The 14,647-nt window shown below is 37.3% G+C and overlaps 1 protein-coding gene across 4 annotated transcripts in view; it reads right to left on the bottom strand.

The window, feature by feature from the left end:
• Positions 1-14,647, bottom strand: part of CEP112 (centrosomal protein 112) — a 157,852-nt gene that overhangs the window by 106,587 nt on the left and 36,618 nt on the right. For all 4 annotated transcript variants that reach the window (XM_051634572.1, XM_051634575.1, XM_051634574.1 and 1 more), the window contains exons 12-17: positions 14,463-14,606; positions 11,723-11,877; positions 11,253-11,382; positions 10,194-10,286; positions 9,365-9,424; positions 6,803-6,882 (exon numbers count right to left, since the gene is read on the bottom strand). In XM_051634572.1, the coding sequence (XP_051490532.1) occupies positions 6,803-6,882; positions 9,365-9,424; positions 10,194-10,286; positions 11,253-11,382; positions 11,723-11,877; positions 14,463-14,606 (662 nt within the window). The remainder of the gene's footprint in view (positions 1-6,802; positions 6,883-9,364; positions 9,425-10,193; positions 10,287-11,252; positions 11,383-11,722; positions 11,878-14,462; positions 14,607-14,647) is intronic.

Below are 14,647 nucleotides of genomic sequence, written 5' to 3'. Positions count from 1 at the left end.
AGAAAATGAAAGGCTGTAAATAGTTAATAGAATACTTTATTTCTTCTTTTAAGTGAGACTATTAAATAAAGCTACCACATTTTTTTGTCCTCTGGTCATACTTTACACTGTGCCTCCTAGAGTGAGGGTTATGTCAGCATGTTCACTGGGGCTACAGGAATGTTTACAATATGCTGGAAACTTTGACTGGTTTTGCTCTAAAAGGTTTCAGATGCTCAAGCAGCACCAAGTGGAGAACAGCTGGCTGGTTTTCCACTGATTCTTAGAGGAGGGGGGTGGGGAAAAACCCCAAACCAAAAAAACACACAACCCTGTTTTGAAGAGTAAAATTGTATCCAAACTCTTCAGCCACTTAACATTACCAGTGGTTTTAAATCCAAGATTGCTTTTTTCAACATATTGCAAGTGTTGCAACAAGACAGCACTAAACATGAATGAAGAACACAATGAACATGAGTATAAACTCTTAACAATGTTCTTTATTGCAACATTTGGAATTAAAGACAATGCCTTCTCATATTTCTTTAATTATTTCCGGCTTTAAATAGTAATAGCTTTTCCAGTCCAACAAGAATTCCTCCCTCCACACACAAATACTTCATTTTCAAGGAAAAATGAAATTAACTACAGGAAAGCAGCTACACTTAGGCAATGATCCTAAAAATATTAACAAGTGATTATTCAGAATCTGGAATCAACTTAGAGGAGCAAGAGAGGAAAAAAAAAAATCAAGTTGTGGTTAAACTATCACTCAGTTTCTTTATTTATCATCATGCTGATGATCAGCATGTAGCTGTATTTCTGTGTGCAATGGCATGTGTGACCTCCACTGCCACACAAGTTCCATACAATACAGTCCATACAATAATATGTTGAAGAAGCAGCTGTTTAAAAATAAAGTTCTCAAAGGGTTTGATATCATTAACTTCTCAAAATGTACTGTAAACCATAGTTTTTTTTTTTTTTAAATATATTATTTCTGTAGATTATGAAAATTCTAGATTAACTTTTTTAAAAAATGTTGGGATCCAACATAACAATGAATGCAAAGTTATGCAACTGCAACCTGCAAACCAAAATTAAATTATATCCACTGCTATTAATTCTACCTCCTTCTGCCACCTATCTTCACCTTTTTATTGATCCTTGCCTTCATGTTTCTCCCTTTATTACCCAGAAGCATTTTGTGTATCATTGATTTCTCTCAGATTTATGTGCCCTCATTTCTTTTACATTGTTCCTTTTATGATAATACAAAGGAAAACTATTTAAGCACCATGGGAATTTTGCACGAGATTGGTAATCTCAAAGAGTACAAGACTCTCACATAAAACCTCTGGTGCTAAAATATTAGACATTTTTTCATGTTCTGAACAAAGCAAAAAAGCCTGTCAGACCAAACAAATCCAGTCCAGCTCTTACACAGCAAAGAAAACTCTACTATGAGAAATGAGCCACTCCACAGGCACAGCTGAAGGAAAAATAGAGCAGAGATTTTAGAAGGCACCATCTCATCTTGGTCCCATTTTTGTCTTGTCTCCATTTCAGCAACACAGGTGAACTGTGGAGAACACCAGGTGAACTCCTGCTGGAGGCTCACAGGGGGTCTCAGAATAACAACAAAACAACCAACAACCTCAGGGCAGCATAACAGGATCCAGAAGTCCAAACCAGACCAAAGCCCCATGCAACTAAAAATGAGAAGACAGAAACACACTGAACCTCCACACAGCTGCAACCCAGGCATCTCCTTTGTCAGGAATTAAGGCTGAAGCTGCAGACCCATTATAATTAGATTTCTTCTTGCAAGATGTACTGACACCAACTTCTGCTTCTGAGTAACAGTGATCTAGAAGCCTTTCTCCTAAGGCTTTACAAGTATCACTACTAAGTGAAAAACCTCAGGACAAGCCAGAGAAGAGCTCCAGCTCCACTGCTCCATGTATCTTGTGACAATGTCAGGTAGGGAACAAATGATTCAGAAGGGAATAAGCAAATGACTGGCAAACCATACTGGGAGATGAAAAGTAGAAGCTCTTTGAATAAACAAATGAGTAAGACTTCAAGAAGATAAATTGCTATGAAAAAAATTAACTTCTTTCCCAAAACAGCCTTTTCCCAACTTGTTTTAGTAAATCGAAGTGCAAATGCGTTTTTATTAGATACTTTATTTGAAACAAAACCTTGTAGTAGTAATAACTGCACTATACACAAAACCTGAAATTTAAAATCTGTATTAGTATCACCGAGCTGCACTTGACAAAGTCCCTAAACCTAGTGAAGTCCTGTGGAGGCATAAAGGACTGACACAGCTTCATATTGGGAATAACTAAGTGCAATGAAAGACTTTTTAAGTCTACAGTGAGGGAACTCCATTGCATCCTCTCCAAAGAGAAATCAACTTCTCATGTCAAGGATTCCCAGAGAAAATATGTGCATGTTCACAGGTACACACGGGAAAAGACAGGCAAATTCCTTTGATTCCTGCATTTTATTTAACATCTACATGCACCACCTTCACACCATGCCCTTGGTTGAAAAGGCTTTGAAACATTTTGGTCTGCCATCTAAACCAAATCACAAAACACTGTGAAAATCATATGTGTGCGCTTTGGAAACTCCTCTAAAAATACAAATCTGCAAAGAGACAGGAGCAGCTTCACTGGTTTCTGGAAAGTTTAGTCCCCTTTTCTTCCCCAGAAGAGTTTTAAGCAAGTTCAGATGAAGGGTAGAGAAGCAATGAAGAAAAGAGGTGTTGTTAGTTTTTTACATAAACAAACAATTTTATTAAGTGACTTTCAATAAACCAGCTGCTAAACATTTGCTCTGTATCATCACCACTTGCAAAGTGCTGAGATTTGGCTCTAAGGGCAGGTTTTAAAAAAAAAAAAAAAAAAAGGCAAGATGGAAAGGCAGAGAGTCCTGAAGCACTGCCCAGTGCTAGTGTGGGCAGCCTGGACATTGCAGAGATCAGTGACAAGGTCTGCACCTGTAGGGGCAACAGTTCAGTTCATTTGTCCTAATAAGACTTTTTAAAATTGGTTCCCTTCAGTCACACTACAGCATAGAAGGTTAAGAACTCAGAAACGCTGTAGTTCAGTAGCATAATGAAGGAATAATTTGTGCTTGAGACACAAACCAAAGAAGCTTTCGATCAGATCCCGTAACGATTTCCAGTATGTCAGAACCATCACAACCATTACCCTGAGAAACCAGCAGCAACAAGGTGGTCTGCACTTCCATGCAGGTGACAGATAAGAGCCTCAACACGCATGTTTACAATTTAGTCCAAAAACTCCATCATAAGATGGACAAGCTTTATACATCTATGCAGTCATAAAGTTATTATGGACCCCAGAATGGAAGTGGCAAAACCAAACCACATCAAAAGTGCTGTAGTCACACTTCAAAAAACTCTGTAACTTCTTTACTGTTTCATCTTTAGTTTTTTTTATATATTATCATTAACAACATATAAATGGACTTCAAACTAAATGTTGTTAAACAAAGGTTTCCTCCTGTACACCTGATATTCTCCTTGATGTAGCTCAAGCTGGCAGTTCTACATCGTACGCTGATGGAGTATATAAACACTAATAATGCACATGGCCGTTCTGCTCTTTCTTTGGATCATAAAAGAGGTTTTTACCTCTGGTCTTAAGCAACAATGTTCTAAATGTCTCTGTTTATCAGCAAATAAATGAGGCCAGCCTTAAAGCACATGCACTTCTGCTGGCTGCAAGTAGCTCCTGGCACGGGGCTGTGATACCTCAGGGGAGGCCTTCAGGGTCATTGCTGTGACCACTCTGCTAACATTAAAGTCTAAATATTTAAATTGTGAAAGTAATATATACTTATCATCTCCAAGGTCCTTACTGAACTGGCACTCTGGCTGGCATTTCATTAAATTAGTCTTATTTCTAAAATTCTAGCAGTGCCTAGAGACTGCTGTCTGTAGCTTACACTGCTATTTGAGGACCACAAGAAACTCTACAAGTCTTCAAACAATTCTGTAGCAAGAGGGCTAGAAGGTTGACTTGTTCTTTGAGGGCTAATATCAACAGAGCTCATTATTTAGTAAACCTCCTGGTGAAAAGAAATGTAATATTTGTGACAGTCACATCAAACTAATGAAAGCATTAACAGCTCAGAACGCTCACGTCTTTTTCTGAAGACAAGTTAGATCCAACTTGAGAGCTTTTGGTCAGTAATTGGGACAGATTCTTATTTAAAACTGCTACTTACAGACACAGCAAGAGTCTTCACAGCCAGAGAATGTGCAGAACTGGTCCAAACTGAAGGGAATTTAAATATTTAAACTTTTTAAAAACACAACTATTTATTGTGGAAAGGAGGTCTTTAGGAAAGTGCACAAATCCTCCACCTGCAATACTCCTGAACACTGCTAGAGCAGATCAGATAACTAAAGCTGCTTCAAGAATGATCACTGAATCAGAAACAAGAGTAAAATCAAAGAGGCTTTAACTCACATGTTCCAGCCTCATTTTTAAATCACAAAGCCATGCTTGCTCCCAGTTCCCTACACTGCCACATCTCTAAGCTTCTATATTTCAATTCTTTAATAAAATGAGAAATATTTTCCTGCAGCCTAGCAAATTACAAATATTAACTAAATATATGTTTGTATACTTAAAGAGGGAAAATAAATATTTTTAGTAAATAGTTTTCCAGATTTCACAGAGCAGATCGTGTTGAGCACTACTCTGGCTAACAGTCATGTATAAAGTCAGCCAGACCTTGTCTTTCTCTTCCATATAAATTCTTCAGCAACAAATGGGCAGAGATTTTTATTCTTATTTTTTTCTGTTGCATTCAGCGCTGCCTGTAGTGTGACAAATTGGAATATAAGTGTAACTCTTGATTTCCTATTCCTGTACTTAAAATAAAAGAGATAAGAAATGCAGAGATTTAGCCTATTTGTAGCTCACTCTTCATGACATTTTATCCAACCAAACGAAAGGTATTAGAGAAACAACATTTCCCTCCACGTAATTACACAGAAGCGTTTTAAGAATGCTTTATTACATGAATGCAGTTTAAATGACATTCTAGAAAAAATCCTTGGAACACTCCCTATAGTCACTTTTGCTATTAGACAATGCCTATGATATGCATTGCTAAACTAGATATAAAATTCATATCTCCAAGTCATCACTAGTAGTCATAAGTTTAGAGCAATTCTTTTGCAAAGGATTTGTTTTTGACAAGAGATTTCTACCATAACCTTCAGAGGAAAAAAACTCTTCTATAAACTATACAAACTCCTATTAAAACTCTGGCTACACTATTTATTTGAAGTGAAAGAAACTTGCAGAAATGTGGATTTTACTATTCCACACGATGTCTCAATCACTGTCATTACACACCTATGTGGGAATGTTTGAAACTGCAAGAGCTCTGTTTGCTGTCACACCACTGGAAAAATCATATCAAAAAAGCCCAGTAAAATGCCTGTCACTTCCCTTTCCATGCCTTTGCACTGACTAGCAACCCAAGACACAATCCTGTGGCCACTGTAGAATCAAAGTGCATTCAGATCAAAGTAGTTTATGAGAAATCACTGCTGCACCTGCCGGGTGCTGAGCTGCAATTCCACAGGGCATCGTTTCCACTGAAGATGGTGAACTGAATTTTCACCCACCCCCAGGAGGAGAAGGCTGTTTTCTAAAGGTTTACTGAGTCTGCCTTGGCTTGGAATTACTTGATTTGATTCCACACACAGTCAAACAAATACAGCAAGATAAAGCATTGTCACGTAAGATATTAGATCTTACAGATTCATATTAATAGCAAAAGATTGTTAAAATGGCTCATTTTTGCAGCAGTGGGGAAAAAAAGCCTTAAAGAAGCCATCATTTCTGAGACGAAACATTACTGCTTGTGATGTATTACTTATGTATCATATACATACACATACAGACATACTGTATATGTCATAAACACATAAATGTAAAAATCTTAATATTGTCCAGAAACCCTGGTAGGAAATTGTGCTCTTTCAGAGCACAAATCCACCCTAACAAATCTGCCAACTTTTGTCTCCATCCAAACAAAAATGAGGATGAAAGCTATTTCTTATTTTAATTCAATTACAAAATAATTACTTATTACCATTACTAATTCAATTACTAATCTTAAAAGGAACCCCAAATCATTGCTATAAAACAACCACAGACCAGTCAAAATCACTGACTCCCATTCTGTGTTATTCCTGCCCCTTTAAAGCCAAGAAATGTGGTGGCTTTACTTCATGATCTTCTTTTTTCATTTTTATGGCTGACTATGGCCTGAAGATGCAGTTTTACAATGGGAAGATGATCCAGTCAAACTATAGAGAGGGGATCTTACTAATGTCTATAAATAACTGAGGGGTGGGTGTGTAGAGGAAGGGGCCAGTCTCTTGGTGGTGGTGACCAGTAACAGGACAAGGACTAATGGGTATAAGCTAGAACATAGGAAATTCCACCTCAACATGAAGAAAAACTTCTTTACTGTGTGGGTGACAGAGCACTAGGACAGGCTGCCCAGAGAGGTTGTGGAGTCTCCTTCTCTGAAGACTTTCAAGACCAGTCTGGATGCATTTCTGAGAGACCTGCCCTAGATTCTGTGGTGGTCCTGCACTGGCACGGGGGTTGAACTCAATGATCTTCAGAAGTCCCTTCCAACCCCGACCATTCTGTGATTTCACAGGAAGGCAGGCAGATGAGACAAAGTGTAAATTATTTAATAAATATAAATAAAAATCTGGAGATGGTTCAAGGATTATTCCATATTCACTTACTTCAAAGACTCTCCCAGCCTACGAATTTTCTTTTGAGCGTCCTCTCTTTCCTTCTCAACACCATTCCTGAGGTCATGAATCTACCATTTGGAGGCAAAAAAAATGCTGTGTTTTAGCTAAATAAAACAAAAAGTCTGATAAAAACAATTATTTTCAAGTATAGAAATTATTTATTTTGCATATTTCTTTTGCACTGATATAAACAACCATCTCTAAAATTACATAAAATGCAAGAATAAGGATTAACAGAGAGATGAAGTATGATCATATAGCTAGTAGGGCTATTTTTCTTCTCAAAATGAATATGAAGAACTCATTTCTCTGGTAGTTTGGGATTAGGAGAGGAAAAGCAGCTTCAGAATTTAGCAGCCCCCCAGGCATGGAGCAAACCATGTGTTTTCATACCCTTTTTAGCCCAAGGCAGACTCCGTCCAGGAGTTTGTTTTGCTTTTAGGCTTGTTCCAGTAACAATGTGGTGATGGGACCTACTAACCATGTTTTCTTTATCTCATGGGCAGCACAGAGAATCCCTTATTAGCCTACAATCATTTGCAACATTACACTCCCCTAAGTCGCTACAATAAAGAAAAACATGTTCTAGTAAGTGTATAGTAAGAAGTGTAAGAGGATAATCCCATGAAAAAACACATTCTGAGGCTCTGTACCATAAACAGTTTCATGTAGGTGTTTACTACACAGAAGCCTGAATACTTTGTTGCTTGGAAGAGCCTCCAAACACACGGGTTGTCTATTGCAGTGTAAAGAAAGTATTGCCAAGCCTGGTCAAATCCTATATATTTCCCAGCTGGCTCGAGAACGGCTCTCAGGAATAATCTGTCACTGTTCCTATGCTTAGCTGAATGTTTGGGAAACAAGCAGTAGATTATTTATAAAAAGCAGGTGTTTCCTTTGCTTGTAAAACCATTTAGGCTAACTGGTTCCTGATTCAGTAGATAAGCACATTTAATCAAACAGTGACATTTAGGGTTACTACCTTTTATTTGTTTGATGTTTAAATATCCTAGCAGGCAACAGCCACTGTAGACTAATAAAGATTATTAGATAATGGGTATGTTCTTAAGTGAACAGATTGCACCAGAGACTTCATGATTCCTTTACTTGAAGGCGAGCTTGATTTAGTATTTTATGGGCCAATCTATACTACTTTATGGATTTATATTCATAGATTGTTTACATGCATTATTTTCTCCTCCTTTCTCAAAGATTGTATTTCCAAACCACAGTTACATTCTTATTTATGAATAAGCAAACTGCTGTCAAGTTATCTATTAAAAACAAAGCATCTGCTCCCTTCTCCCTTGACGCTGGTTACACCTTCAGTCTTTGCTGAGGGCTGGTGGTTGTGCTCTCAGCCCCCACTCAGGAGCATTCTCCCAGGTGACCCTCAAGCCTCCCTTGGGTTCACACAGGCCATGGCAGGAAGCTGATATGGATGTTTCCACCTTATCAGCCAGAATCATAAAGTTTAATGGTGTAGCTGTGAGGCATTTGATGGCATTTTGACTTGGTGCCTGGGAACATGACCAGCCACACTTCATTTGCACTTATCTGCAGAGGAAGTGAGGCTTTGCAATAAACCAATGGCCACTATACTTCAGTAGCTAGGAGATACCCAAATTGTGCTCATATATTTCTGTTTGACCTGAAATACCATTCCAATCCTGGGCTTCGCTTCAGGCCAGTGTTCAGAAAACCCATGATTTGTCAAAAAAGACAAATGGGGGCTAGGATTAACCAAACCATATCTTGGGCAAAAAGTATTTGAATTCAAGTCAATGGAAGGCACTAACTCAAAGTCCCAACAACTCATACTGCAAATGCTATCACCAAGTGACAAGTTGCTACGATCACAATTCATTATTTTCTAAATTTCCAAATTTGAAAATTACATGATTGAATAATATCCTTTCAATCAGACAGGCATTCAACTGACCCTCTTAATTAAACACTGAATGAGTTGAACATATACCACCACAAAAAGTGAAGGTTAATTTGAAACCTATTGATGTTTAGAGTTTAAAAGAGTAGACAGTATTTGCAAAGTGCTTGAAGATGGAGTGGTTTTGATGAGAATTCCATTTTTTAAGTTTCTGATGTAAGAACAATGTGTGTTGACAACAGAGAGCACAATGAAATCAAGGGAAAGTATGGAATAAAGACATACTGAGAAAAAGTATTGAGCAACATATAAACACTGACTACAGGTCAGGCTAAGCTCAATTTAGTCCATTATCTTTTCTCTAACAGCAGTTCACAGCAGATGCCAACAACAGAAGCATATAAAACTGGAGATGTTTACAGTGGCACTTCTTAGGTAAAACTCTTTGGCCAGAGGTACCTCAACTCAGAAGCAGTGATTCTGTACTTAAATAGGTGTGCTGAAAATCTTCCTTGAACTTGCCCAGTTATTTTCCAACCCATGTGCAATGCTTGCATTCCAAAACGTACTACTTTAGGGATTTCAGAATTGAATCTTTCAGTTTCTGTATACAACAAAACTGGAAGTGTGTACAAGATGGTGTATTTTCCTGAAAACATTACCTGCTTTTCAGATGCACGTTCCAGGTTATGTTTTTCCTCTTGAAACTTGTGTTCTTGATCCTGCAAAGGAAGAGATTTATGTTCTACATAAACAAATCACAGTTTTCTATCATTTCAAAGCAGTCATTAAATACACATGCATTTGCTATTATATAGAACAGTCCATAAAAATTAAAAATCCACTTTGTCATCATAAAAAAAGTTCTTTGACATATAAAAAAATTCAACCATCAGCAAAAATACCCACACATAACACAACTATCTTGAAAGTCATGATTCATGTCTTCTAGAGAGAAACAGAAATTGTTCTCCAGAGCTATTAAAATGCCCTTCTGTGCTGCATCAACAGGGAAATAAAGGCATAGGAGGAAAAGTAGATGGCAAAACTCAGCCAGGACTGCTATATGATACCAAAGTGGAACTCACTATCCTGAGATAGAGGATCAGTTTCAGTGCCTGTGGGAAGCCAAAACATTGCACTGGCCTCTTACATAGCAACTAAAATAAAAACAATACTTTAAAAATGTTTATGGTTTAGGGGAAAAAAAAAGTTATTCTTAATTCTTTTACATGCTCCTCTATGATCCACTGCTTTAACATGTGAATAACAACAGCTGGTTCCTGTGAAAATCCTGCTCTTACCCATAAAGTGATCTTTTTTAGTCATACTTTTTAAACCAATCAAGGTGACATTTGATATATTTCTCTGAATAAAAAACGAAGGTGAATGCTCTATATAAGTGCATTTTAGGATGGATATCTAAATATCCAAACCATTGGAAAAAGTCAAAATGGCTGGTCATTCCTGAGTAAGAAATTCAGGACTCACCCTCAGCTGTTTTTGCCTTTTATCTTCTGCATCTTGGAGCTGCTGTTTTAAGAGAGACACACTGCTCTGCAACTCTGCAATCCTGTCAGATGCCTGTAGGGATTTAACAGAAAAATAAACTTTGTGTTGCATTTCTCATTAGCTCCACAGACACACCTCTTGCATTTTTAAATTTATATCTCAAAGGTGCCAGAAGGTCAGAAAAAATTATCAACTTGGGAAAAAAAAACAACTGTCTGAGTTAACTCCAGATCATTCATACTTCTGTTAATCTGGTGAACTAAGAAACAAAGAAAACCACAAAAAATGCCTACTAATAAAAAAGCTTTGGCACTAAAAATTGAAAGAAAAATACCCTGTGAATAAAACGGAAGAAAATATCACCAAAGCTCCCAAAATTCCAATAAATAAATGCAAAAGACCCCTTTTGTCCTATTGCCCTAAGATTAGCAGACAGTATTTCAAACATGAGCCATTTCTACAATCCTTTAACTTGAAAATGATATTAATATATACTATATATCTACCTATGCATATTAGTAGGTATCAACCTGATGGATGTTTTTACACAAATAAACCAGAATTGTTACACTTTGGGTGGAGTGTGAGTAGAATTTTAAAAAATTATGAAACACAAATATTTAGCATAATGTTTCATGCTAAAGAAGCCTCAAGACAATTTATTTCTGGAAAAATATTTTCACTCATTCAAGAGGCTCTGTGAAAACAAAGTCTTTCAGAGTGCTGAGGCCCTCTGGTATTTTCACATAAGCACAAAGAAAATCTGCATATTAATTGTACCTTATCTGCATCAGCTATGGAGATACCACCTCTGTGTACACATACACACACACCAGAATTATCAGTCAATTTTACATGATTCTTCTGACAAATTTGGGAATGAAAAATTAAATCACAGGTTTTTTTAAACCTTATGCACATGTACCAATTAGGGAACTGAACAGTTGCTTGGATTTATTCATAAGCATCACATTTATACTGAGGAGGCCACTTAAAAAATAAACAACATTGTAATGCCTATTATACCTGGGAGCATACCTTAGCTGCAGAGTGAGCATGTTCCTGCTTTATAAAATTTATTTCTGCATCATATTTACTTTGCAGTTGTTGAATGTTGTCCTCATATTCCTGTCTAACGTGGTCCTTGTCTTTCTGAAGAGAGCTGTACCTGCAAGTAGTAAGCAAACAGAATATGGAAATTGCTTTCATGCTTTGGCTTCTTACCTGCTCACTATCAAGTCTACAAAATATGCAAGTCAGACTGTACCAGACTTGTAACATTCCTTGTAACAGAATGAAATGCTTATAAATAATGGAAAGAGAACATACTGCTTAGGATGGTTGGTTGGGTCAGCTCCAAAATGAGCTTTACATGAATTAATACATTTTCATGACAACTTTCTAATGCTAATTATCATCCCCCGAGCTCTTGAAATAAAATTAATAATGTTTGCTTTCAGCATCTCCATACTCTTCAATGTTAAGAACAGCAACTGCTATTTAATTACCTTGCTTTCAATGCCTGGAGTTCAGAGCCCAACGTCTGGCAACGCTGTTCTGCGTCAGTCTTTTCCTGAGATAACTTCTGACGCTGCAAATTACTGTTTTCAACCTCCACAGTCAACTGCTGGACACGAGCCTCCAGTTCTTTGACAGTCTGGTTCTAAAAGAATAGGTCGTTGTTGAGAAAACACTAGAATAAATTAGGGTAAACCCCTGTTGTTATTCAGTAGCCTAGAGCAACAAGGTTCTTCGGTGGTCCAGAGACACAAGAGTTACAACAGCAAAGCTGTCATCAATCATGACAGTAAATCCTGTTTTGTATGTAAAAATAAATAAAACTTCAAAATATGGATGTCTGTTCCCCTCCCCAAAGTAACATGTCTTCCCCCCTAAGCAAAACAACATGTGCAACTGATTTCTAAACTGCAAATCTTTTCAAGAGGGAGAGATGACAGATACTTCTGTGGACAACTGTAAGGGATGATAATACACACAAAGCAGCTGTAGACCTTCCATTAACCACCAGTGTTATCACTAGTGATGTGCACAACCTGCATGTGGGAAAGAGTATTTGAGAATAAGATTTTACTGATCATCAGCTACAAAAGTCAATTAGAAAGCATTTAAACTGCACAGCCTCCAGTGCAATATGTGGCTTTTTCATGCTAAAATATTCTTCTCAGTACTTTTACATATGTTTACAGACATGAACATGTATCAAATTTCTAACCTAAAAGAAGGAGCAAGGCACTTAGGTTGCTACAGAACTACTGATTGTGAACTGCCTTTTATCTGCACATTTTGGCAAAACCATATCCAAGAATGTAACAAGAAGATACAGCAGGACCTGCTACGGGTTTGTTGGATGGAAGAACGTTATAAAACAAATGCTATAATAAGAGTGCAAATGCTACCTAGTTGTGCTTCATCAATTAACAAATATTAACAAAGTAATTTACCAATCTGTTAGGTAAGCATATAATCTCCATTTTACTCCTGGAAAATGCAGGCATGCAGAGAAGAAAGAGTGCACAGGAATATAGCAAATTCTGAGAGATTCTGGTGTTGCACCTGCCCCTACCCCACTTCTCTGTATCATTTAATTACAGTGATTTCCTTTCAGTAAATTACAAACATCTATCAAAATTTCTCTCTTTTTCCTGGAATTTCTTCTCCTAATAAAAACAGCTTTAAAAACTAGCAGAATAAGAACAGGCAGGTAACCTGAGACAATTCTTCTCCTTCCTATTCTTTCCTAAATTTATTCTAATAGGCACGGAAATAAGAGAATTCCTCAGAGGCTGGAGTTAAAAACTAAGACACAGCTGTCCTTCCAGGATGTGCATATCGTAGTTATTTTTATATTAACAAAAGTCTGAAGGTGAGGGAAGTGGAACAGTATTTTCACCCTCTGTTAAAGTAAAAAAAGAACACAAACATCTGTCATCTCCAGTCACAGAGCTGTTAAGTGAGCCTGGAGTAAAGCAGGAACCTCATGCAGCAGAACAGTCACCTGAACTTTGGCAAGTGGCTTAAGACATTTCATGAACATAGTTCAGCAAACTTGTCCATCAATACTTGGGCCACTTGCACAGTAAGAGTGTTGGGAGGTTTGTTGGTTTTGTGCAGCTTTTTTTAAAAGATCAGCAACACACATATTAAAAAAAAGACCATCCTGAAGTGCTGCAGCTCCTCCCTGCCCCCAGCCCTCGGGAAGTTCTTGTTCAATGCACAAGACCCAGCTGCTCAGTTCTGTGGCATTAGTTACTCTGTTCAGCCAGTAACTGCCAGGGCATTCCGAACAACATGAAACTCTGAACAAGGCATCTCTGAAATACCAACAAAAACCTCACAAAACCCGGGAGAAAGAAAGCGAGAGGAAAAAAAAGAAAACTAATTTCCAGTGACAGTCTAGTCTTTCATCTTAAACCCTGCCTTGAACTCTACCTTGTTTAATTATTAAACCAGAAGCTGCTCAGCAAGATCTGTCTAGGTTTGATGGTTCTTAAATTCGATCTTGCTGACAGACTGTGTCCATTTTTCTCTGTATTTACTGTTACCTATGACATGATCTGAATGCTAATTTTTAAATTCAACATTCATTAATAAAGGAATAAATTTTGTTTGACATTGTCTTTTCACTCATTCAAATACCTCATACTGATAAAAAGAACAAGATGCTTTCTGAAGGATACTTGATAATTGTTGGCTTTTTACACCATTTATACAGCAGGCACAAAGTCCAAGTTACACCTTCTTACATGTTTCTAATTATTCTAGGATAGAAATGCAATACAGTAAAATAATACATTGATTATTTTTAAAATACTTTTTATTTGGTCTTTAACAGAAGCATTTGATCATTGAAAGAGGAGCAAGAAGTCACATGTATCTAGGAAAATAGATGTACTACATAAATCCTTTTTGTAATCTACAAACCTACAAAGACAAAAGTTCTGCTAACTTGATCAAAAACAGTGAGAAAGGCTAAAAACAATCCTCCAGTACAAAGGTATATCTGTGTAATATTCACTGAAGGGCTATACTTTGAATTTGATCCATGGGAAAAAGTCCTCGGTTGGACTGGCTGCCAGGACACCGTCCTCTCCCAGGACAGAACAACTGCATTGCACTACTAAAACACTTCTTAGCTCACCAGCTTTTAAGCACACTTTTGCACAAATGCAAGAAATCTGAATACTGCAGGAGACACTTGCTATCATGACACGTTTTCAAAAAACTTACAGTTGAATTTAGCTGTTCCAAATAATCTTCCTCCATCTTCCTCAGACGACCAGTGGTGTCCTCAAGCAGTTGCTGCATGTTTTCCGTGTGCTGCTTCTGAATAGTGAAATTCTTCTTCTCCATCTCAGCCACAGAATTGTGAAGCTGCATCACCAAAATATTACCAAAACATAAATGGCACATAA

Source organism: Apus apus, chromosome 17 (assembly GCF_020740795.1).
Source record: "Apus apus isolate bApuApu2 chromosome 17, bApuApu2.pri.cur, whole genome shotgun sequence".
NCBI lineage: Eukaryota > Metazoa > Chordata > Aves > Apodiformes > Apodidae > Apus > Apus apus.
The sequence above is the reverse complement of the archived record's forward strand: the minus strand, read 5'-3'. Positions and strand labels throughout refer to the sequence as shown.